The 26484-nt window shown below is 40.0% G+C and overlaps 3 protein-coding genes and 1 non-coding gene across 5 annotated transcripts; 2 read left to right on the top strand and 2 right to left on the bottom strand.

The window, feature by feature from the left end:
* Positions 1–42: 42 nt before the first annotated feature.
* On the top strand, positions 43–4770 carry zfand1 (zinc finger, AN1-type domain 1). Its single transcript, XM_022208285.2, has 8 exons — positions 43–177; positions 964–1006; positions 2842–2881; positions 3015–3142; positions 3304–3395; positions 3572–3690; positions 3792–3947; positions 4525–4770. The coding sequence occupies exons 1-8, from the start codon at positions 123–125 to the stop codon at positions 4699–4701; spliced, it is 810 nt and encodes a 269-aa protein (XP_022063977.1). The 5' UTR covers positions 43–122; the 3' UTR covers positions 4702–4770.
* Positions 4771–4901: 131 nt separating this feature from the next.
* On the bottom strand, positions 4902–4974 carry trnar-ccg (transfer RNA arginine (anticodon CCG)). Its single transcript has one exon. It is a non-coding gene; the product is annotated as a tRNA-Arg (tRNA).
* LOC110960874 (repressor of RNA polymerase III transcription MAF1 homolog) lies at positions 4903–12990 on the top strand. Its single transcript, XM_051940187.1, is given in 9 exon segments — positions 4903–6082; positions 7022–7110; positions 10259–10350; positions 10353–10389; positions 10466–10628; positions 10712–10833; positions 10912–11031; positions 11129–11221; positions 11994–12990. Coding segments are annotated over 8 exon segments (735 nt in total). The 5' UTR covers positions 4903–6082; positions 7022–7027; the 3' UTR covers positions 12019–12990.
* Positions 12991–13052: 62 nt separating this feature from the next.
* On the bottom strand, positions 13053–25991 carry arl8 (ADP-ribosylation factor-like 8). Of its 2 annotated transcripts, none has more exons than XM_051940188.1 (6): positions 25547–25991; positions 23534–23594; positions 23288–23435; positions 21561–21644; positions 21221–21372; positions 13053–13761 (listed from the first exon to the last, which is right to left on the bottom strand). In XM_051940188.1, the coding sequence occupies exons 1-6, from the start codon at positions 25590–25592 to the stop codon at positions 13686–13688; spliced, it is 567 nt and encodes a 188-aa protein (XP_051796148.1). In that variant the 5' UTR covers positions 25593–25991; the 3' UTR covers positions 13053–13685. The 2 variants fall into 2 exon arrangements, with proteins under 2 accessions (XP_051796148.1, XP_022067995.1); XM_022212303.2 differs by lacking the exon at positions 13053–13761 and adding an exon at positions 17744–19454 and having other exon boundaries at positions 25547–25988.
* Positions 25992–26484: the final 493 nt, after the last annotated feature.

Below are 26484 nucleotides of genomic sequence, written 5' to 3'. Positions count from 1 at the left end.
ATGAATAAATAAATAAATAAATAAATAAATAAAACTGATGGAAAAAAGAATTCTTTGTCACGTGATTTCACGTCCGGGGTCAGAGTTCGTGTTGACATGAACGGCAGATTCAGAGCGAGCTAATGGCTGAATTAGACATCGGAAAACACTGTCAGATCGATTCATGCAACCTGAAAGGTCCGTCACCATTTCATCCGATCTGTAATCAGTAAAGATGTTGAAATGAGACACTATTCTGACGTTTTCTTGACATAAAACACGTGCTGACTGCCTCCTTAGCATGACTAGCATGTTAGCTATCTGTCGGGTGTTAGTTTCCATTGATCAGCAACTGTTAGCTCGCTACATTAGCTAGCAAGCTAACCGCTAACTATGTGAGCTTTGTGTAGCCCCAGTTCAGTCTGTTGTCGCTGCATCTTCTGTAAAACTACAAACGCGTATCATAAGAAAATTCAGCTCGAGTTTTAACTTATCGTGTTTGTCAGGCTCGACATAAACTATTATTAAAATTTCCCAAAACTAATGTTCGTGAATCAGCAGCACAAAGCTACTTTGGTATCTACCTGTTTGCTATAACTGCATCTGAGATCTTAATACATTATTGTCAACCTTAATAAATATGCTTAATGAGCAAAATAAGTAAACTGTAACTCCAGGGAATAATGTTTTAATGACAACTCAACGTACCCAATAGATGAATCAAAACCTCTGATGTGTCAAAAAAGATGAATCTGTAAGTGATTGTATTTTCAAATGAATTTAAGTGAAACCCAGTCTTCATAATTACAGTGCAATTTACAATCTGTTGTCTTTTTTTTTTTTTAACTCAGACTCTCCATATAATTTGTTTTCGTACAGAACAGCTTAAGAGAAAATGTTGCAATACAAAATCAAACCATTAGGCTGTCAACTGTGTGGATTCCTGTTTCCAGGTTTAATTTGTTTCCTATGTTCTCCTTACAGATTTTCTTCCATTTGTTTGTGATTCTTGCAGTGGTGTTTTCTGGTAAGAGAGCACATCATCTCCCATGTAAAACAATTTCTAAAGTTAAAGAAGACATTCAGTCCCTTAACTCAGGGTAATACCGTATTTAATAAAGATTGTAAAAAAAAAACCAACATACTGTAAAAGACTGTTTATGTGTGAGCTAACTGCTGTGGCTGGATTGACACCGGCTGATGTTACTGAGTGATTTTGGCTCATCACCAATCCAGTATGTCATCTAAATAGTAAACAACATTGCAAATACAAATATCAAAGATATATTTGGATGATTTAGAAGCATTGTTGTCATTTCAGTTCAAGTAAGAACAGTGACATGAAATATTTAATAACCAAATGTAAGCTGGCATACATGGTTTGATTCAAACTTTGGTATGAAGATCAAAAGCAAGTTTAACATCTGAAACTCTGGTGATGCAGTGGAGAAGAAAACATGCTATGCAGTTGAGCCCTTTTATATTTAAACTGAACTTTAGCTAAATGTTTTTGATGAAGATTTTCATTTAATTGTTCAAAATTATTCTATACACTTGAGAGAAAAAACGTTCTTCTTCAGTCTGCTTGTGGATTTATTGTACGCTATACAACGAGTACAACAGGCCAAGCTGGTCTCCAGATCAACTAAAAATTGTCACAAAATGCATCACTTTATATATATAATTCCTTACACTGCCCACCGTGCATAAATGTGGAGAGACAGCAGGTCCGATTTGTGGCACTGGCAGCGCTGCGGTGCCACGGTTAATGCCACTGTGCAGTGACACAGACAGTGGCATTAACCGTGGTATCCCCTAAACCAGTGGTCGGCAACTGGCGGCCCGTGGGCCAAAACTGGCCCGTCAGGAATAATATCTGGCCCGCCAGATGATTTTGAAAATTTGATTTGGCACGGAGCCAAGCCAGTCCGTCACCGCAACACGAAACTCGCGTGGTCGGCTGCTGCCGGGCATTTCCGCGTTTGCGCTACTGGTCGGACACGGTTGCACCAGCCAGATTTCACTGAGCAGAGCAACAGTGTGTGCAAAACGTGTGTGTGTCTCGGGAGTCATTTTTAATACGTCTGTGATCAGAATTGAGACGTGTGTCCCAAGCAGCAGCGATCAGCTGTAGAAGCTCCGCTGCTCGCGGAATCGGAGCGCACCCCCTCGCAGGTTGGCCCGCTGTTCGATTGTTTACAAACATTTTGTCCCGAAGCCACATCTACTTGCCGACAGTGACATTAACCGTGGCACCTCTGCTGGCATCTCCAGAGGCCACTGGAAATGCCGCTGCGGCAGTGGCATCTCGCCCAAACAGTGGCATCAACCGTGGCACGGCAGCGGTGCCACAAAAAGTGTCACTACTAGCTGCCAGTGCCACAAATCGGTCTTGCCCCTACTGGAGATGTGTCAAAATCACTTGATTTTCTCTTGTTCACATTTACTTCAGAACTTTATACAATCACTGTTAGGGCTGTCTTGTGTCCTAAGCGTTGTGGCTTTGCACAGTGTTCTGAGCAGGCTAAACGACACATGACACTTTTTTATTTTTTAGGCTAAATTCATTTTCTTTTTTTTTTTTTTTTTTTTTTTGCTTTTGAACCGCTGGTGAGACAAAACAGGAAATGTGTCATCTTAGAATTAGGAATACTCTGATGAGCATTTTCACAGTTTTCAAGAATTTGCTGACATTTTGTAGACTCAACAGTTAATTGGAAATTGTCATAATAATAGACTGTGTAACACATTTTTCAGTTACAAAATACAGTTTGTTGCTTTCCACCTCTGATCGATCTAGGTATGTTTGTTGTGTCTTTCTAAATTTACATTTTACCACATGTTCTCTTTAATCTCTTACAGTCTTGAACACAGAAGCAGAGAGGCTCACTCATGTCCAGAGGTACGCTCTGCTCTTGACAACATGTGTGTTTCTTTGAGAAGATTAGGACAACTACTGGTGCATTTTCCCCATCATTGTAAACAGATCACAGCAGTGTTATTTTTGTGAAACATCTGTATTTACTTTTTTTCAGGAGCCAGTAAAAAGGGAATCTCAGACTACAGGGGGACCAAAAAGTTATCCATGCTCATTTGAAGACTGCAAAGGAAAAGAATTGTTACCAGTTATTTGTCCACAGTGTGAAAGGCATTTCTGTTTATCGTACGTTTTTCTTTCTCTCTTTTTAATTTGTCTTTTTATAAAGCGACACAGTGTGTGATGAGCTGTACCGTGCTCATTCAGACTTCATACTGAAGGTACAGTATAATACTGATTTATCACTGGGACAGATCATCTAAGTTTTTCTTGTTTTTACTTTCTAGTCATCGTCATCAAGATGATCACAAGTGTGAAAAGCTGGAGGTCCAAAAGCCTCGAATGGCAGCAACCAAAGAGCTGGTGCAAAAGATTGTAGGTCAGTTCAACTAGTTTGTCTTGACAAGTTGCCAACAGACAGAACTTCCGCTGTCATTCCTCTTTTTGGCCACAGGGGATCAGTATGAAACAAATTGCTGTCATCTCTGTCATAACTCATGCACAACTTTCAGATTTAACCTACTTACATTTGGATTGTTTGTGTTTTTCTCTCAGCATCAAAGGATGGATCCAAAAATAAAGGGCGCCGAGGAGCAAAGAACAGTGCAACTGCAGCTAAAGTAGCACTAATGAAACTCAAGCTGCATGCTGCAGGAGACAAAGGACTGCCACAGGTAATCCTAACTGTCATGGCTTTTACGTTAAAACTTTACTTCCATCATAGCTTCTTATATTGACATAATTGTGTCCAACTGTTGTTGTTTTTGCTTTTCAGACAGAGAGAACATATTTCCAGGTGTATCTTCCTAAAGAATCTAAAGACTCCAGCCAGCCCATGTTCTTCTGCTCCAAATGGAGTGTGGGGAAAGTGGTGGATTATGCCGCCTCTCTAGCCAGCCTCAAGAACAACAACAATGTGCTGACAGCTAAGGTAACAGAGTAGGAAGAGAATCACAAAGAGCCCAATAAAATCAAATTACACGTTTACAGCTGATCTGCTTCCTCGACCTTTCACCGTGCTTTACCCTTTTTTGAAGTATACTTTTATTATAACGTCAGCTGATAGCAAAGCTCACCCGTTTATCTTAGAAGAGTTTAATTTTGTTTCTACACGCACTACAGACACTTTCCTGCTTGCAGCATGTGACAGCATCACAGACACCTCTGCTCACAGGAAGTGGGGTTAACCAACATTCTGCATGTTAGTCTCATTTGGGGTTTACAGCAGTAACCTGAATGTGAGCATTAAATGTTGCGATGCATATTTTACAGTTTTTTTTTATGACCAGTAATGTGTGATGTCTCTGTGAAACTTTAACTGCTCTTCCACCCGTAATTGATGTTTCTTCTTTTTCTGCTTCTGCTTTCTGTGTCCTTTTAAATTGTTTATCATGTGTAAAACCTAATTCTATATTTCAAAAAACATGATTTCATTTGAGCTTAAATGCATCTAGAAAAAAACTGGTATATACATTTTAATGTTGTATAACCGTCCTCTGCATTTGCAGAAGCTACGGCTGTGTCACCCTCAGACAGGTGAGGCTCTCCGGATGGATGACACCCTTCTCTCTCTGCTGGCTCACCCAGAAGCTCCTCTGTATAATGGGGGTAATGTGATCCTGGAGTACCTGGACAATGAGTGCACAGGTCTGGAGGATGTTTCTGACTATGTTACACAGTCCTGACCAGTCAGCTCTGGCCACTGTGGATGGTTGCCGTTTGTATTTATGTCAATAAAATGTGGTTTTAAAATATTTGGAGTCGGATTGTGTGTGCAAAATGCACAGTGAGGCTTTTCATTGTGATTTGAGTATCGGGAAGTACAAATTACGTATTCCAGGTATATGCAGCAGCATTATTAACTGTTATTAAACATGATGTAATTCGACCCAGGTGGGACTTGAACCCACAATCCCCAGCTCCGGAGGCTGATGCCTTATCCATTAGGCCACTGGGCCAATTCAAAGGAGCTGCTATCCCTTTATCTACACATCATTATGCTGTTGCTATGCGCTTGAGGGTAAATTTGGTCTTAGCGGAAATTCAATCTTGTACAATCCTCTGCAGCTGATTGCGCCACAAAATTAGTATCAAATGGATAAACTGTTATGTAAACAGAAAATTTGACCATGCAATACGCTAAATATATGTCAAATAAGCTTATGTAGCTGTTGGTATGCATAAGCCAGTGTAAGTTGTGTATTTAGGCGAAGTATTTAAACGTTTTAAGTGACTGTTTTATTGTGCTGGAACCAGAAGCGATGAACAATGAATATAAACATCGTAAATTCTCCAAAACAACTCTGAATTTGCTGTTCTTCTTCAACCAGTTGTGGTTTGTCTTCGCACAGTTTCGGCCTGGAGACCGACCAAATCTTAGCCAATCACATTCGTTGATACCTATTGACAGATTGATGCAGCCAATCATGAGAGAACGCATTAAAAGTGGGCGGGTGCGTCAGTAGTTGTATATAAATGAAAAGGGGCTTGGCTTTTTCATACAGTAGATTCCGTTGTTTTGATGAGAATAGATGTGTTGTTGAGGTAATCGACGATTCGCAGCAACCGCGACCCGTTCAACATATTATTAGGTCTTTTATTTGGTAGCTCGTCGCTGCTTTTCTGATCGAGTCGCTCAAAAAAAGCGACTTGATCCAGCTGATACCGATCGCTTAGTAAAATCAGGTCGAAAGGGATGCCGCTGCAGACAGACTCCGACGGACGCCAGCAGTCTTTGGATTTAATCTCATCGCATTTAATCGGCAAGAGCAGCTTTTCTATAAATTTTAAAAGCCTCAGAATAACTCATCCTCGACCGAGTGCTTGTGAACGATGCTTAAGCTTGAGTGCGAACTAAAAGCGCAGCTGTGAAGCGAAGACAACAGGAGCGTTTGGTAGTCAACAGAGCTAACCGCTAACTCGGCTAACGTTAGCTGGTCAACAACAAAGCGCGGCTCGTTAATCTCCGGTAACCAGTCCGTTAAACGGGTTCGAGTGTCTAACGGTACAGACGACCCCCCGACTTTTAAGCCAGCTGTTTTCTGCCTGTGCGGAGAATTTTGCTCGGTAAGTGAATTATTGTTTCGATACTGAACCAGGAAGACGGGTAGTTAAGTTGGTTGGAGCAGGGTGGGGGAGGGGCGGCATTTTCTGACTGAGGAAATGGTGTTTTGATCAAAATGTTGTCCTGACGGGGCGCTGCAGCCCTAAACAACTAAACAATCATATTTACACCGATATTTATCTGCTTTTTACTCATTTTATAATTAATTTCCTTACTTTACACAGCTGCTGCGCCGAGCGAGCGAACATGTCTAAATGCTAAGTAACCGTTGCCATGGTGCCTTTTGTACAGTCTTGACTGACATTTTTCTGTCAGTTTAGAAAATATAACATTTTACGTTACTAATGTTCACTTTTAAGTGTTTCATTTTATATAATACGGTGGACTCCTAGCCTTGCATTTAAAAACTGGTCAAGTAAGTTTTGCGTAGTTAGTAATACTTTAAGGTCGACCTTAAACTTACTACTTAATCAGATAAATTAGTATTTTACATAACATTGTAGAATTTTAGCTGCAATTTTGAACTTACTCGGGTAAATGTACATACTCAGAAATAACTCTATAGGATCTTATCTTTTATATACAAACTTGTAGTGTAAATTCTTACCACCTGATTTTATTTTATTTTTTAAAAAAAGGTTGTGTGTATTATGTAAACAACAGTGACTTTACAACTATTGGCAGATCGGGTTTTAAATGTCTTGTTTAAACTTCCTCTTATTTATTATGTTGCCTTCTGGTTGTCCTGCTTTGTCTTTGCCTGTCAAAGCACTGTGTACACCTTTGTTTTTAGAAGTGCTATATAGAGACAAGCTATTTTTTCTCCTACTTAACACCATATGAAAGCAATCTAAGGCCGACCGCTGCAGTAAAAGCCTGTTTGTCCCAGTATGAATTATCTGGCAATATCTCGATATTTGTCATGTATTTTTTTTTAGCAGACAGCAATGAAACTGTTGGAAAACTCCAGCTTTGAAGCCCTCAGCTCCCGGCTGTGTGTTGAAACCGGAGAGTCTCGGATCCTTGGCAGGTAAGGCTAAACTCCTACAGCTCACTGAAGCACTCATTGTGGCCTTTTTACACTCAAAAACTATTTTGTTCCTGTTGTGTAACAGGGCTACACAATATTGGAAGCAACTCATAATAAGATATGAAGAAATCTTCACTAGATGAGCTATGAAAGTCTGTTTGGAATATATTAGTCATTCCACAGTGATGTTGTGAAGGAGTGTATCCTCATCGGGAATAAAAATAATCATATCAAAGGAGCTGAAAAACATCTTTCGGACCTTTTGCATATGTTGCAGTCCCAAAGACTTACTTTTACTCTGTACTGCTTTCAAATCTGACTTTTTGCTTGCTGCACAGCTGTATGGTACTGATATTAAATGGTTGAACAAATTGCTTTCGTTATGACATGGCAGCAATTGCAACACATTGTTTTATGGCCAGTATCACACTTTCTGCAGCTGACATATCCCCATAAGACTGACGTGTTTCTTTTGTTTATTGGTCTTTATGGGTTTGTTGCCTTGCAGACTGCAGCTGTAGGTGTTGTGTTGTTCCACTGACATCTTCAAAACGCATACGTAGCGTCAGCCCCCAGCACTGGGGCACGCATAGATCGCCTCTAGAGATACTTTCGACAAATTTGCTTTGCTGCTTGTTTTGCAGAGCAGACTTGCAGGCTCAACCGGAATATCGGCTGCAGCTCAGACGCTGTGTTTGACAGGATGACGTTCACCCTCTCCCCTCACCATGCACTCTGATTGCGTTACATTAATGCACAGCTTTAAAAGGGATTAATGTTATCCTCTTGCACTTTACAAGTTGTTTACATTACATACAGTGGTAATTGTGCACAGTCTCTGGTGATTAATTTGCACTTCATGTCCGAGCTGCACAGCTGTCTCACTTAAATAATGTAGTAAATAAACCGATTCTGATTCTGAAATAAACCCACTGCAGTAGCAAGCATTTATTGTAAGAAAATTCGTACAGGAAAAGGTTTGACTGATGTCCTTAACCCTTCTGTTGTCCTGTGGGTCAAAATTGAGTCGTTTAAAGTTTGAAAATGTGGGGGAAAAATATATATATTTTCATAGTGAAACTTCTGATGTCTGCGTTTTCAACATTTTTGGAAATCTTTAAACATTTTTTGGTGGACGAAAAGGAAATGTTTAAAAACATTTAAGAAGATTCACCAAAAAAAAAATCAACCAAAATCCAGCGAAATTTGCTGTTTTTTGTTTTGAATGTGCTTAAAGAAAACATTAGAAATTTTACTGATATTAATGTAATCATTTTAGATATTTTTAGGATTTTTTTGGAAGACTTTTGCTCATTTTTTGAAAATATTTGCAAGAATTTTCTTGCCAAATTTGGGGGAATTTTTTTTAGGGAAATTTTCACGGAATCATTGAAATTTTCTTCCTGAAGGTTTTGCGAAATTTGGGGGAAATTTCTGCTGAATTTTGGGATTTTTTTTTTCCCCAGACAAGAAACAATATTTTTCGATGCCTGTAAATGAAGACAACAGGAGGGTTAAACAGGGAGAGGGCAGGTTCAGGGTTCACTGACTGCTCATAAACGGGGTAGTAAAGCAAACAACCACCTGTGTGCTGCACAAAAATCATGATAGCAGGTTGCTTCACTGAACGCCTACTTTCAGGGCTTGCACTGATAGCTAATAGATGACTGTCGGTGCTTTTTTTTTTTCTTGTTTTAGGTTATGTAAAGCTCACAGCAGGGCGTGCAGATACAGTGACAGTGCAGTTACATAAAGGCCGGTGGGCCGTAGAGTTATGCAGCCCGGTCTTGGTGCAGGGTTTGAAGTGTGGGAGGTGAAACTGAGCTTCTGTCTTGGTTGTGACCCAGAGTGACGCAGATCACACGGTGTCCTTTCGCACCACTCTGGTTATTTTGGAGGCTGTTGTGAAATGCTTATTGGTGTATGTACACATAGTGATACCAGCTGAGTGCTGTTGGAGCTGCCAAGGCTGCTGGTGTTTAGGCTGCTTAGTGGATTAGTGAGGCAGCCCGTCACTGCAGCAGGACTCCAGCTCAGAATGGACCAAACGGGCTCCAAGCTGGTTTATGGTTTATTCTCTGCAGACATGCCGAAATGAAATTAAATAACATAAAAGAGCAGTTAGTTGCTGCACAAATGTTGCTCAGTTCTTTCCAAGTTATGAAATGAAACAACACAGCTGGTGCTCTGTTGTAATAAACAAACAGAGCAGGAATAGCTGCAGCACAGTAAAACACAAATATGTCGGCTGCAGTTCGAGTTGTGTACAGATATAAAAATAGTGAAGTGTTCATAGTCTTCTCTCAGCTCCGGTGTCCCTCCAGTCATCTGGGTGCACTCGGTGTTTTGTCAGCTGTGTTGTGGATGAAATACCAGGGCAGCTCGTTCCACTGCTGCGTCCTCTGATGTCCCTAAAATTAGACCAGGAGGGTCTTAATAGTCTCCCTCAAGTTCCATAACCTTTGCTCTTGGATAACCTTTAGGCAGGCTTAGGAAAAATAAACAACTGTCCCCCGGTCTGCCTCGCTCACATATCTGTATGAGCAGCGTCTGACCCAGAAACATGAAGGAGAACACAGGACGTTTTAGCTCTGACTTTGCAGGTGTTTGCACTGATACGGCCTCCAGTGGAAAGACAGCAGCTATCTTGTCAAACAGAGTTATGGCTTGGCATGCAGTCAGGTTTTCTGCACTAAATGTTTAATTATGACAAATCCAATTTGATATTTATATCATATTTGGCCAAAAAAAAACCCTCATAAGTGACTGCACATACACTGCTTCTCCTTGTCTTGACTTGTGTATTTAATATTTTTGATGGTTGGACTGAACAGGACATTGTATTGAGCATTTGTAATCAGCTTTTTTCCTTTTGTTTACACAAATCTTATTCTTTATGTCCGCTATATTAAGTTTATTTGTGTCTTATAGCATTTTTTCAGATTTTGGAGAAAAGAAGAGGGGGAAAAAAGTTGATTAAAATGCTTGAAAATACCCTAAAGTGACCCTTTTCTGTTGTGTAATCGTGTTTTTAGACCTAGTGAAGTGTTCAAAGTAATTTCTATTAATTTAGCCAACATTTTTCCTCCCATCATTAAGTTTTCTGCATTTTATCCACCAGATGACTTTTTTTTTTTCTGTCCTGCAGGATTGAGAGCTACTCCTGTAAGATGGCAGGAGATGATAAACACATGTTCAAGCAGTTCTGCCAGGAGGGGGAGCCCCACGTCCTGGAGGCTCTCTCCCCCCTCAGTCCACCAGCGCCACCAGCCCCTCACAGTGAGTACTGCAGCCCAGTGCAGGCAGTAAATGTACATGCAGGACTGTTGGTGTTGAACTGTGTTGTTCTGTGCAGGCTGGGGAAGAGCAGCGAGGACGGAGAAAACCCTCTGAGTGACAAGTGTTGCAGGAAGACTCTCTTCTACCTCATCACCACGCTCAACGAGTCCTTCAGGCCCGACTACGACTTCAGTGCAGCGCGCGCTCACGAGTTCAGCCGAGAGCCCAGCCTCAACTGGGTCAGTATGTCGCTCTGCGGCGGCGTCCGAGTAAAGCATAATGAGGTCTGCTGAGCGGCTAATTGAGCGTGATTTCTCTCCAGGTGGCTAATGCGGTAAACAGCAGCCTGTTCTCGGCTGTGGGTGAGGAGTTCAACTCTCTGGGGCCCGAGCTGTGGAACGCCATCGACCAGGAGATCAACCTGCAGGGCTGTGACATTTACAGGTAGGTGGTGTCATAGTTTATCATGCAGAGAATCCCTGTAGCGTTGAGTGAGTCTAAATTAAGAATGCTTTGTTTTAGCTACAACCCTGATCTGGACTCAGACCCTTTTGGTGAAGAGGGAAGCCTCTGGTCCTTCAACTACTTCTTCTACAACAAGAAGCTGAAGAGGATTGTGTTCTTCACGTTTCGCTCTGTCAGGTTAGTAGCAGCAACACCCTCAGTCACCGTTACACAGTGTTTAAAGTAAGATTAATATGTAATAAAAACATCATTTCAAAATCTCTCCTCCCTGCAGCGTGCTGAGCGGCTACGGCCGTGGTTGTCTCGACAACGAGTTGGACATGGAGCTGGATGATGAAGAGGAGATGGATGGCTTCACTGAGGACAGGTCAGACTGCTCACTGCACATGCACTTAGATTTCCTAGTTTAACCTTCATCCTGACAGTATTTATCGTACAAGGACAGCTGACTGCAAGAATAAATTACTCTAAGAAACTAGTTACTGCAAAATGTTAACTTTCTAACTATGATGTTTTTTACCCCATTTTGGACGACATACTAAACTATGTTTTTTTTTTTTATATATTTTAGACCACAGACTAAACTATGGCATTTTTACCCCTTTTATGTTATTTTTTTCCTACATTTTATAGACAAAAATTAGCAAAAAATTAAATGGAAAAATATATATATGTATAAACCTAAAAGGAGAAAAGAAATAAACTTAACAAAGAAATGTTTTTTTAAATATTTTTTTCTACATTTTGTAGATAAAAATGATCAAAAATAACATGTATTGTATTTTTGCAGCAGTGGGTTTTACAGGGTTCATACAGATTGCTGCTTTTATTCCTACTATCATTTGCATTAGTCCTTACTTATTTTTCAAATTCCAAATGAACATTATATGTTCTGTGTTTGTCAAAACCAACCTGGATGGGTTTAGAGGCCCAGAATGACGTTTGGCACGTTTTTATTTTTGAAGCCACTCATTGAAAACGGGTTTCAAAAACAATCCTATGAAGCCAACAGGAACGAGCTGACATGAAGCCGTGTAGAACTGGATCAATGAACTGAACTCCTGTATTCTGTAGATGTCTGTTCAAATGCAGGTTTTATTAAAGAATCTTCTTTTTACACGTTTCTCCTCTTCCTGCAGGTTTCCCAGAGCTCTGTGTGTGTAGATGTCGGACATGCCTCGGCCAAAGAGTTTCCAGGCTTTTCCTGCTCCCATTCTTCGCTCCATCTACCTTTTTTGTTTAGTTTTTTTCTACTGCCTCATCCAAAGCCATTTTCACACTAATGCATGTTTGACGCCTTTTCTCTGCCGGCAGTGAACTGTGTGCCGTGTGGCGGCGGACGTTTTGGAAAGACGTCACGCTCCTTCATTCATTCTCCGCTATGATTTTTGACCCTGAGCTCAAAGCCCTGATGGTAACCATAGGAGCTTCTCCATGTTTTAAAGAGACCGCTTCATGAACACTTTAGAGGAAGAAGGTCTTATGGAGGAGTGGCTGAGGAACAAAGACTGCAAAAGATGTCACGGAGAAGAGTCCAGGTAACACCAGCATCGATGAAAACTGACACCTGGAGCCGGTTGAGACGGACTGATCAGCTGAGAGCTCATCTGTTCCTCATCGTTTGCTACTTTTGTGTTACTCTTAATGTGTGACAGTGACGTTACTGTGAGAACTTTTTTTTTTAAAATTTAAACTCTGCATTTATTACTGGCACTTGTTATTGAATCTCTTGAACGCTCGTCTGAACTCGTCGGACGGGAGGGGGGTGCTCTCGGCGTCTGGGTTGCAGCTTAGAAAACATATCAGCTTTTATCAGACGTACAGTTTATTGTATGTGTCGTCTAAATCCAGTATTTTTTTTTTGCATCACCCCCAGTTAAAGCCCTCATTCCTGCGTCTTGACAGTGTTTTTCTTAGCTCATTACCTCGATGCAAAGCCTGCATTGAAAAGTGAATGTATAGTACAGTTTAGAGAAATTAAAAAACATCCCAGAAAAAAATTTCTAGAAACTGAGAAGCTTCTTTTTACGTTCCTCTAAAAGTAGATTGGGGTTGTGTGTCTTTTTTCGACTGCTCTGTGCTTCGTTTGATCGGCCGATATATTGCAGATGTGAATAAACCTGTGTTTGGATCAGAGCTGTTTGGTTCTTGTCTTTGAAAATGGTAAAAAAAAATTAAGAATTTCTAGTGGAAATCAGTAGAGGGAAGCAGGCACATATAGAAGTTTACTTGAGGAGGTTCAAAGTTGAAAACAAAACTGAAGTACAGTACATGACCCGGACTAGACGTCACCACACACAGTATAAGACCAGTTCTCCTTCTTTGCGTTGTGAGCTCAAGGTAAAAGCTGTAAACCTTAATGCTGCCAACAAGTGTGGCGGCTGCACGGTTCTCCTGCTTTCTGTTTGTGTAAAAAGACCTCGCCCCACAATTACGAAACAAAATGTTCCAGAGTCCCAGCGGTACTCTCACACCAAGAAGGACCCCAGTTTTTCATCTCTATTTATGAAACTCATGCACATCCTCCTTTTATTTTGGCCACTGTAGAACTTGTAGAAGGTATACAAGGTTTCAAAGTGACACATGCATAGATGTGTTAGCAAGTTCAAGGAATTCTTCTACCGGGGAGACGAAGGTGAAAGTCGCGGGCAGATTTAAACGCATGTGGTCCTCCAGAAACCCACAACAGCTCGGTTAAGGCTGAGGATCAAGTGTTTTAACTGTACGACGGCCAGAATTTAGAGACATCGTCTTTGTGCTGCTACATGTAACAACAGTAAGCACCGGCTCCACTGTAACAATGATTCTATGGAAGTGTATCGACGCTCAGGTCAGGCCGTTGACGGCAGAGGAAGGGGCTGTCTGAGTCCAGCTCTGGAGGTCATCCACTCAAGGCCTTGGCATAATCTGGAAAAAAAAAAAACAACACAAAGACGTAGGTCAGCGATGGAAACATGGAGGATGTAGAATGTATTGTTCTTACAATCATACCAAGAGGAACAGAGAGTACAAAGAGAAACCAGAAGGGGGAAACAAAGTAACAAAACATCTTCAACTTGACAATACATGGTCTGAAAATACAACACAAACACCACTGACAATGTTGTGGCTGATCGGTGGATCTGTCTGCCTTTACTCTGACATCCAGAGTTATACAAAAGTGTAGCATGTGTGCAGTGCAGAAGAGATTTACTTTATTGTATGCAGGTTTTTTTTGTTTTTTTAAGGGAGAGCATTTTTTTATCCACCTGAATGAAAACCCAATTGTTCCCTTCAAAGGATAGTTAATTACTACTACAGCTTCCATAGTTGTCCCATCAGAGAGAATCATATCCATATACAGATTTTGTATTAATTCCAGGGCTGGTTCAGTAAAGATTATAATAATGATAATAATAAATAACTACATCAGATAATTCTTTGTCGCAGTTGAAATTTTGCAGACTGACAGATGGTTGAGAAGGTTTGCAGTTGTTGTTTAGCAAGAGATGTTATAATAGAAGATCTTTATTGTCATTGTACATGAAATTATCTGCAAACCAGCAAAGTGCATCAGTCTGAGGTATCTAAAAATAAATAAGTAAAGAAAAATGCTTCTAAAGCCAATAATAAACAGAATATTTTGAGGGAATATTCTAAAAAGGAAAGAAATGCTCCATTCTCACTCCTCTCAGGATAAACTGTCATTAAAACTGACTTTGAATTTAGCTTCAACATGAGATAAAAACATTTACTTTCATTACTGATCTTGTCCAGTTTTAATAAAGTTCACGCTACTTTTATAAAATGATGAAAGTGAATAAAGTGCATTTCTGTGATCTGTGTTTGATTTCTGTCTTTTCTCCTGTCATCCAGATGTTCAGAGGGAGCTGATGCCACATCTGGTCCAGCCGATGGAAGGTCTTGAAGTTCTCTGACAGAAGATGGTCCTCCGACTGGATTTAAGGTTCAGATGCTCAGGAACAAACTCCACCAATGAGCCAACAGGGAAGCTTTAGGTTTATTTAATGTTGCTATGAAGGTATCGCTGTTTTTCTTTGTGAATGCAAAGTGCTCCAGTTGAAACTTGAACTAGAACTGAGAAGTAAATCCTTCCATTTGAAAGGATTTAGTTGCATTAATAACCTCATAACATTCTAATTTTTATTCCAGTCTTGGTTGCAGTCTGTATTGATTCAGGTAAAAACTGAACTTCACGGCATGTTGGAGCAAAACAACCAGATGAAAACTGTGATGGTGTTGGATTGTCAGACCGTAATGTTGCAGCTCAAAGCAGCTTTTCTAGCTCAGTTCATTCTGACATTCAGCTCTGAATCAACACAGCAGATTTTAACAGCTGGAACTGTAACATCTGTCCTGATATTGATCATGAAGTATTGACTCCTCATAATGACGTTTGAGATTTATGCTGCTGTTATTTGTTTAGTCCAGACTAAATGACAGAAATCCACAACTGTAGTTTTATTTCAGGACTCGGTTATTAAATGTCAAAACAATCCATGTGACTCTAAAAACTCAACAGCTTTACAAACTCTAAGATTAAACTCTCCACAAGGATCCAAAGTAAGTTGGACTTCTACATGAGAGCTTTAGTTATTCTTCATCTACTTCTTGAAAAGTTTGACAAAAACTAATATTTTCAGCTGAACTAAAGACAGACTGTGATTTTTCTGCTCACATGTTGTGTTCTTGTAAACTTACTCTTTCAAATAAATACCTGCCTAACCCCCTGGAAACCAGTGCTTGTTCTGTTTTTGTGTCACTCCTCCGCAACCCGAGACAGCCGGTTGTAATGTATTTTGAGCAACACACCTTACTATGACGTTTTTACAGTGAAGATTCTACTATGGAACCAGTTTGACATGTTCAGGTGTTCTTTGTGTGAAAACTCAGAGATTTTTCCACATTTTGGACGACATACTAAACTATGACGTTTTTTTTCACATTTTGGACGACATACTAAACTATGACTTTTTCACATTTTGGATGACATACTAAACTATGACTTTTTTTACCACATTTTGGACGACATACTAAACTATGACTTTTTCACATTTTGGATGACATACTAAACTATGACTTTTTTTACCACATTTTGGACGACATACTAAACTATGACTTTTTCACATATTGGACGACATACTAAACTATGACTTTTTCACATATTGGACGACATACTAAACTATGACTTTTTTTTCACATTTTGGACGACATACTAAACTATGACTTTTTTTCACATTTTGGACGACATACTAAACTATGACTTTTTCACATTTTGGACGACATACTAAACTATGACTTTTTTTTCACATTTTGGACGACATACTAAACTATGACTTTTTCACATTTTGGACGACATACTAAACTATGACTTTTTTTTCACATTTTGGACGACATACTAAACTATGACTTTTTCACATTTTGGACGACATACTAAACTATGACTTTTTTTACCACATATTGGACGACATACTAAACTATGACGTTTTTTTCACATTTTGGACGACATACTAAACTATGACTTTTTTTACCACATTTTGGACGACATACTAAACTATGACTTTTTTTACCACATTTTGGACGACATACTAAACTATGACTTTTTTACCACATTTTGGATGACATACTAAACTATGACTTTTTTTACCACATTTTGGACGACATACTAAACTATGACTTTTTCACATTTTGGATGACATACTAAACTATGACTTTTTTACCACATTTTGGACGACATACTAAACTATGACTTTTTCACATATTGGACGACATACTAAACTATGACTTTTTCACATATTGGACGACATACTAAACTATGACTTTTTTTTCACATTTTGGACGACATACTAAACTATGACTTTTTTTCACATTTTGGACGACATACTAAACTATGACTTTTTCACATTTTGGACGACATACTAAACTATGACTTTTTTTTCACATTTTGGACGACATACTAAACTATGACTTTTTCACATTTTGGACGACATACTAAACTATGACTTTTTTTTCACATTTTGGACGACATACTAAACTATGACTTTTTCACATTTTGGACGACATACTAAACTATGACTTTTTTACCACATATTGGACGACATACTAAACTATGACGTTTTTTTCACATTTTGGACGACATACTAAACTATGACTTTTTCACATATTGGACGACATACTAAACTATGACGTTTTTTTCACATTTTGGACGACATACTAAACTATGACTTTTTTTACCACATTTTGGACGACATACTAAACTATGACTTTTTTTACCACATTTTGGACGACATACTAAACTATGACTTTTTTACCACATTTTGGACGACATACTAAACTATGACTTTTTCACATTTTGGACGACATACTAAACTATGACTTTTTCACATTTTGGACGACATACTAAACTATGACTTTTTTACCACATATTGGACGACATACTAAACTATGACGTTTTTAGTGACATTTTACTGTGTGCCGTGAGGCGGCGGACGTTTTGTAAAGATGTCACACACCTTCATTCATTCTCCAGTACAATTTTTGATGGTTTTTGCATCAGCCCCAGTTAAAGCCCTCATTCCTGCGTCTTGACAGTGTTTTTCTTAGCTCATTACCTCGATGCAAAGGCTTCATTGAAAAGTGAATGTATAGTACAGTTTAGAGAAATTAAAAAACATCCCAGAAAAAAATTTCTAGAAACCAAGAAGCTCCTTTTTACGTTCCTCTAAAAGTAGATTGGGGTTGTGTGTCTTTTTTCGACTGCTCTGTGCTTCGTTTGATCGGCCGAGATATTGCAGATGTGAATAAACCTGTTTGGATCAGAGCTGTTTGGTTCTTGTCTTTGAAAATGGTAAAAAAATAAATAAATAAAAATGAAGTGTTTGAGAGGAGGTTCAAAGTTCAAAACAAGCCTTTATTGAAAGCAAAACTGAAGTACAGTACATGACCCGGACTAGACGTCACCACACACAGTATAAGACCAGTTCTCCTTCTTTGCGTTGTGAGCTCAAGGTAAAAGCTGTAAACCTTAATGCTGCCAACAAGTGTGGCGGCTGCACGGTTCTCCTGCTTTCTGTTTGTGTAAAAAGACTTCGCCCCACAATTACGAAACAAAATGTTCCAGAGTCCCAGCGGTACTCTCACACCAAGAAGGACCCCAGTTTTTCATCTCTATTTATGAAACTCATGCACATCCTCCTTTTATTTTGGCCACTGTAGAACTTGTAGAAGGTATACAAGGTTTCAAAGTGACACGTGCATAGATCTGTTAGCAAGTTCAAGGAATTCTTCTACCGGGGAGACGAAGGTGAAAGTCGCGGGCAGATTTAAACGCATGTGGTCCTCCAGAAACCCACAACAGCTCGGTTAAGGCTGAGGATCAAGTGTTTTAACTGTACGACGGCCAGAATTTAGAGACATCGTCTTTATGCTGCTACATGTAACAACATCTGATAAACGTGTGGCACCTGGTTGACGGTGGCTTATTCCGATGTCCGTTTAAAAAGTAGAAAACGTTTAAAGAGGAGTATGGCGCCGAAATGGCTGCAGAAAATGAATAAAACGACAACGCAGCAGACCGGAGACCTTCTGTTATTACAAAACGGGTCGAGATCAGAACCTGCGCCGATGGAAAAACAAGTCTATGAAGCGAAAATTAAAATTAAATAAAAGTCATAATGCATCATTTAGAAAACATAGTGTTTACATTTAAAATACTGTTATTAAAACTGAGCTTTGTACTTGCATTGGAAATAACGTCGTAGGGTTAATTTAAAATTTCTCTTCAGAGGTTAGATGACGGAAAACTTAAGCATGCCAACACTCTGAATCGACACCATTTGGCTCAATGACACACAAGTACAGGCTCACAGTTATTAAAAATAGGATTTCTTACTTTAACACATATCATTACGGCACCGATAGAAGTTCTAGCGTGAGAAACACCACTGACAGTGTAGCTTATGAAACTGAATGTAACAGATATCAATAGCTGTGCTGAGAATGACGACAGGAAAATAAAATAAAAACAATCATGAGAACTTTAGTGTTTAAAATATTGTGCAGTGTAACAACTTCCTCCCAGTTCTATCAAAACTGCTTCAGCAAATACTGCTTGTAATCCCTTTGTCTGTCCTTTCGATTTTACCTGAACAAACTCATACAGAGGCAAAATAAAAAAACAAAAAGAAAACGACGACAGAGCTGCACCAGGTTTGGGCTCCCATGTGATGTTTATGGCAAACTCTGATATGATTCGTGTGATGCAACATGATATGTATGTAGTGTAAATGTTGTCCCTCCTCTGAAATAACATCCGCTGCTCCGTCCCTCTGTGAGCGTGTCTCGGGTTTCTGATTATTTCCACCGATCAGGAGAAGCACCAGCTCCACTGTAACAATGACTCTGTGGAAGTGTGTCGACGCTCCCGACCCCGTGCCATCATTAAAGTCTGTCATTTAAAAAGAATAAAAGGGAACAAGAAGCCAGTAAGGACAAGCTGTTGCCACCTCGGAGGCGGTGCAGGTAGTCAGGCCATCGACGGCGGAGGAAGGGGCTATCTGAGTCCAGCTCTGGAGGTCATCCACTCAAGGCCTTGGCATAATCTGGGGGGGAAAAAAAACAACACAGAGATGAAGGGCAGCGATGGAAACATGGAGGATGTACACTCATCAAAAATATAAACGCAACACTTTTGTTTTTGCTTCCATTTTTTATGAGATGAACTCAAAGATGTAAAACTTTTTCCACATACACAATATCACCATTTGTCTCAAATATTGTTCACAAATCTGTCTAAATCTGTGACAGTGAGCACTTCTCCTTTGCTGAGATAATCCATCCCACCTCACAGGTGTTCCATATCAAGATGCTGATTAGACACCATGATTAGTGCACAGGTGTGCCTTAGACTGCCCACAGTAAAAGGACACTCTGAAAGGTGCAGTTTTGTTTTATTGGGGGGTCCACTGGCAGTTTTTATCCCGATGGCGCAGTTAGAATTAACTGCTGACAGTATACCAGTGATGAGCAAGTCAATAGAATAGAAGGACTTTATTCATTGCAGTGTGCAACAAAATTAAGCATCAATCCTGTCAGTTTACTCGCATAATTCGATTTTTTTAAAGTACAGTGAGAAATTTGCACAAATAAAATATGAAAATCTAGTTCAAAAATAGCATACATACATGTTGTCTGTTTCAATCTATGATTTCAAGTCTATAAGGCAGCAGGTGCAGTGACACCTGGTGGTTTATAGAACTAACAGCAGCTCTTCAATACCGCTTTATAGTACTTATTTATTAAATCTATTTATCAGATGTGCTGTTGTAAATTTAAATAAAATTGCTCAATATGCTGCATAAAATTAGTGAAAATAATTTAGTTGCCATGTAATATGTCATATCCTTCCATTATTCTCCTCTCGCTGTGTTTAGTGAATTTGGAGCAAACTTTTTAAATTTGGCCAAAAAAAAAAACAAACAAAAAAAAACAAAAACAGGCATCACTGTAGTGTTGTCAGAAGATGGTGGTATACACTATGTGACGCATGACTGCAATAAAACAGAAGAAGAAGCTGAAAATTAAACTTATTGACCGACAACAGCTTAAAAAATATCTTGAAGATTAAATCAACCTAACTTTAGTCATGTACGAGGCAGAAGTAATTAATTAATTAATAAAGTCTTCAGGAATTGATTTCAATCAGGAAAGAACTGTTTTTTCACATCAGCGGCTACTGACCATGTTTCACATTTTTTAGGACAATAATAGAAGCGGAAACAGCTGCTCAGTCACTGTAGTTGATAGTTCACCATGTCGGGCTTATTGTTGAAAACTGTCAGACATTATTTCCATTAAACCACCTCAAGCAAGCGTAACTTTTTTTTTTTTTGCGAAAATGGAACAGTTTTTCTTTTAACTTTCTCTAATGTGATACTTCAAAATGTGCATAAACATCTGTGAAACTTGACTGCTGTGGCTGTGAAAACGTTTTCTGCCCTGAAGCTTCACCATCATGTGTCATGTAGAAACGCTCACACAGCAGACTGAACCAAGCTTTGCTGCCTCCATGTACTTAATACTACAATATATCAGGAAACAATTCAAGCTCGCACAGACCAGAACAGCTTGTTGTGAGAAAACATCTGTAACGAGGGGTTTTTCTTTTATTACTGCTCACCGTTTTCTGGCAGGAGAAACTTGAAGAGACCAATTAGAAACATCTGTATATTCACTGGGACTTGAGGCCTGTTTGGCAGCTGGATGACGGACATCTTGATGGGATTTTATGATCTGATCCTTGAGTTAATTAAAATTCTGCTAACCACGTCACTATGTGTATATGGTGTTCATATTGTGTGTGTCTTACCCCTCTCCTGTCAGTGCACAGCAGGACTGTATGTGCCAGGGGTGGTCTTTGATGGAGCTCAGGGTGAGGTATTTGGAGATCTCTGCTGCAGACATGCAGTCCTTCATATCCTGCTTATTGGCAAATATCAACACAGCTGCTTTCCGCAGGTCCTGAGGGAGAAAAAAAGAACAATGAAGCCACAACTTTACCCTCTGCCACCTTTTGAACCGCGAGCTCCAAACAACGCAGCCAGGTGGAAAACCGTGTTGGAAAATCAGCGTCCATTACGAGCTCTGACTCACTTCTGTGTGGTCCGTTTCCTTCTGAACGCAACAGGAAGTATTAATATGAGTTTTACCTCATGAGCCAGCATCCTGTAGAGCTCCTCTTTGGAGATGGCCAGCCTCTCTCGGTCTGTGCTGTCCACCACCAGAATGATGAACTGCAGACAGAAATCACACTCAGTGAGCTCCTTTCAAACACATTTACAGCACTGAAATGCAGCACAGCGGGGGGGCCTTTCCGGGCCGAGACCCTCACAATGGCCGGTGGTGACTGCTATGCTAATCGGCCCTTTTGAATGAGGAGAGCAGCCGTGTTTGACAAAGGACCAAAGACACGATAATTTTAAAGAGATGTGACAGGCGCCATTTAAACCAACGAGCCAAGTAGAAGACGCTTTGAGCAGAGGAGTGAACGGGTCGACATACGTTATTCAACATGAATGTGACCCACATCACTACCAGGGGGCTACATGAGCGCTGGACTCTGGAATGAAAGGATGAATACGGGTTACTCTGGTGACCGTAGGACTCAGAGTAAAGTCTGCTGTAGCACATGAGCCGTAAAGCTGCAAACGCATAAACAGTTTAACTCGCAATAAATGTCCATCAATGATTTTTTTAAAAACATACATCTGTCGCATTAAACATCAGCACTGTTGCAACTACAAGCTGTAACTAGTCAGTCATTTAATAAGGTGAAAGGTTAGATTTTATTCACCTGACAGTTTTTTGATGAATAGTTTTTGGTTCAATAAAAAGAAATTAGTGAAAAGTCCCAAAGAGCTCACATCTTTATCCTTCCTGTTGTCTTCATTTACAGGCACAAAAAAATATTGTTTCCTTGTCTGAAAAAAATCCCAAAATTCAGCAAAAAAAATTCCCCAAATTTCTGAAAATTTGCAAAACCTTCAGGAAGAAAATTCCAATAGTTCCTTAAAAGTTTCCCTAGACAAAACTAAAATCAGGAAGAGGGGCGTGAAAGTCTTCACCCAAAAGATTTTAATATGTAAATGAAGTCTTTTGGAGTGTCTTAAAATTATAATCCAGTGAGAAAACAACATTGAATTTCACTTACTTTAACCACAATGTTTAACTAACTCCAATCATGTAGAAAATAGATCTGTTTCTCTATTTTATTTTATAGTTAGTTTCAAATGACTAAATTTTAATTTATCCACTCCTCTGTCTTTGTTAAAAACTCTTGGACTCCACATTTTTAAATGTTAACCATTGGCGACTAAGTTGCAGGTTTGAAAAAATGTCAGAAAGTGGTGAAAAATGGCTTAAATTATATTTTTTTCCAGTTGCTTATTATATCTGACCAGCAGTCTAAAACCTAAACACATTCAGCTTAGAACCACAGGCAGAAAAATCTTCCCAACTGACAAGCTGGAGCAAGAAAATGTTATTTAATGTGATGCTTCAACTAAGTATCAACGAGTAATCAATCAACTGAGACGTGCCGGGAACAAGAGAAGAAGAATCGGGTTCTGGATGTGAAGGCATGAAAGGCCCACATGCTAGTTAACCCTTCGCTGAGTATCCCGTGTCATGTACAGGCTTTGTGTTGCATTTCTTTGCGTTCCCCCACACATCTGCCCCTGCTGCTCTTCTTTACGCTCCCCAGTCCCTCACCCTGACCCCAGCTTTGCTTTTCAGACAGACCCCTTTGTGGAGAAGCCGACCTCTGACTTGGGCGGTTCCTGCTGCCGTCTGTGCTCTGAACAAACACACCAGCTGCTGCGCTCGGGAGGAAAAGCTGCTGTTGAACAACTTGAGAGTGGTGAAATGTGTTTCGCACCTCTGTGTTGGAGTAGTAGGTGTTCCAGGAGGACCTGAGAGACTCCTGTCCTCCGATGTCCCACATCAGGAAGTGGGTGTTCTTCACCACTATTTCCTCCACGTTGCTTCCGATGGTGGGTGACGTGTGGACCACCTCGTTCATCAGACTGAATTAAACACAACCGTCAAGTGGGCAGTTTAAACGCAGTGAAAACAAACATCCGAGAAGGTTTGAAACTGTAATTTCAGCGATAAAAGTACTTACAATTGGTAGAGGATAGTGGTTTTCCCTGCATTGTCAAGTCCCACAATGATCACCTTGTGCTCTGCAAAAACAAACAGCCCATTAACTGCACTGTGGGTTTTATGATGTGCACAAAAACACCCGATTCTCTTCACTCAGTCACTGTGAAAACACGACGTGGCAAAGAATTCGCGTCTTTCATGGCAGCACATTCAAAATCATAAAGGCCGAACTTCCTTCCTTCCTCGGCTCTGAATCCTGACCTCATTTTTCCACACATAGCTGGAGCTGCAGCGACTTCTGGCCATTCCAGAGCACCAGCGAGGGCTTTGAAAGGCAAATATGAGCGACTTAAGGCAGAATCAGAACCCACATGTACATGCTAAAATATCCTGGGCGAGGGTTTTGACTTCTTTTGCCCTTCGGAGGCCTCTGGCTGCCAAGCAGGAAGGAAGTCTGGTCAGAGGACTCGTATTTCTGACGGTCTCGATGAGCTATGTTGGGTTTTTGGGCATTTCTATTGCTTCCGTAAAGACGAGCTGCTCTGTGACGATCCTGACAGCACAATTAACAACTAACATCCCCGAATCCAGATGTCAAATACTGGCCATACTGAAAAACAAAGTGCCAATCACTGGGGCTGCAAATGACGACTATTTTCAGTCTATCCATGTGTTGATTAGTTCCTCTGGCAATCTATCAGTTGTAAAATGTCAGAAAATAGTGAAAAATGTCAAGCTTTGTTTTTCCCCACAGCCCAAAGACCTTCATTTTACTGTCACAGAGGAGTAAAAAAAAAACAACCTAGAAACTATTTTATAAACCTACACATTGTTACCGTTTAACCTGTCGCACAACCTCTAAAGTACTTTTGCTGCACATTAAGATGAAATGTTACAAGAAATACACTAAGAAAGTGTTTCTTCTGTCATTTAATTTGGCAAAATACTGACAAAACAGCAAGACAAAAAGGAAACTTGCAGCTTTGTCGGACGTTGACATCTTGGTCTTGTTTACTAAACTTCTGCACAATAATTCGTGTTTTTTTCTGTTGCACTAACTGTAGCATAAACAATATACCGCAGGCTTTGAAAACTGCAAATGCCAGCACTTCTTGTCTGGCTAGTTAATTTTCTTATTATCTAATTACACCCGTGCTGATTACATGTATTTAGCTTTCCACTCCACATCACGCTGTAATCTCTTTAAGTGAGTGAAACTTGACACGGAGAACAGTGTAATCCAGAATTAGAGCATTAAAGTAGGGGTCTTTCTCTGCTGCGTTTAGGGCCAGGCAGCAATATGACACGCACGAAAGGAGTTAAAACCCAAACCACTGACATAAATCCTCTGTCAGATGAAAAATAATGACCACGAGAGGACTGAAAATGAACATTACTCATGGAAAAACATCCTTTTTGCAACAAAAATAGCATTCATACGTGATAAAAATCAACTATGCAATCAGTAAAATACATAAGCAACACTTTAATCACATTAAAGAAGGTTCAATGTTCTTGAAAGACCTTAATGACCTGTAATAATATCTTAAAAATATGGGAAGAAGTCTTGTTATTGTTGTTCCAGTGTTTTTGGTAGACACTTGGAGCAACAATGATTTGCCATGTGAAGCAAACTGCTCCACAAAAAGTGCATCTGGGTGGGAATATTTACAGTAAACAGCTTTTCAGAAAGTCAAGGTAAAGTTATGCGATGTGTTTTAAGCTGATTGACAACGAGATGAATGTGCTTCTGCGGGCTCACGGTGACTTAAGATAATCATGTGGGTTAATACACAGATTACAGCGAGTGTGGTGTAGTTTACGTGGTTGTTTTGACGCGAAAACCAAACAAAGACAGCTGAGACAGCAGAGCAGCCCAACTCAGAAAGATGTGCAGCGAGATAATTCTCCCCCATCTGTTGTTGTGGCTCTTGCTGCTCACTTCATGCTAGCGGGCTAACAGTCCACATTATCCCCGGTCGAGCAGCTAGCGGGAGGTGTAGTGAGCCGTAATAATGCCACTGACACCCACCTTGGTTACAAAAGAAGCTCCACAGTTTGGCGAATATGAGGCCCATCGTTTAGTTTAACACCAGCGTCTGTCTGTCTGTCCGTCCCGTCCGTCCGTGAGTAGAGCGGCCAGCAGCACCGAGCTTCTCCGCTCTCCAGTCCGCACCGTGCAGTCCGTGGCTGGCTGCGGCTAGCTAACATTAGCTGGATGGTTTGTCCGCAAAACACCTCACCGACCTTTTCAGCGCCATGCGCCTCGGTAACATAAAAAACGAGATTGGAGAGAGGATGAAAAAAGTGATGCCCTGTTAACGAGTGTCTAAGGTGTCGTTAAAGCCTCCACAAACCGAACGAACACGGCCGGTGAGAGCAGTTCTGTGTTGACTCTAATGGTAACAGCTCCGCTGTTTCTGCCCGTTAGCTGCTGCTGCGGTGAAAAAAGCAACCAGACTATTCAGTTATCTTCCGCCTACGTAATGACGTCTGGCACGTTTTTTTCTTCCTTTTTTTGTGGGAGCCACTACGCTGTTTTTTTGTTTACTGTTTGCTTGTTACTTTTACAGAAGAATACGAAAGGATTTTCCCAAAATAAACGTATCTGTTATTTACAAATAAAAATAATTAGTTCGTTTTTGTTGCTAGATTTTGCTGACCCTATAGTCGTATTTATATTTTGAATTTACCAAATAAATGAATAAGTCATAACTCTACAAATGTGCATGAAGTATAAATTTACCTTTCTATAATAAATGTAAACGCTAAGACCCTGCAATAGTGTTAGTTGTGGAGATTAACATGTCTAATTTGAGTTATGACTCAACAAAAATATTTAAGTATTTTTATACGTTTGTTTTACAATTCATTTGTTTTATTTATATCTGCAGGAGTGGAGAGGAACGACTCAAAAGTCCTATTTTCTTATTGGAATTATTTTATTCGTATTATTTTTACTCTATATTA

The sequence above is a fragment of the Acanthochromis polyacanthus genome, chromosome 20, assembly GCF_021347895.1.
Source record: "Acanthochromis polyacanthus isolate Apoly-LR-REF ecotype Palm Island chromosome 20, KAUST_Apoly_ChrSc, whole genome shotgun sequence".
In the NCBI taxonomy this organism is placed as follows: domain Eukaryota; kingdom Metazoa; phylum Chordata; class Actinopteri; family Pomacentridae; genus Acanthochromis; species Acanthochromis polyacanthus.
Note: the sequence above shows the minus strand (reverse complement) of the source record. Positions and strands in the feature narration are given on the sequence as shown.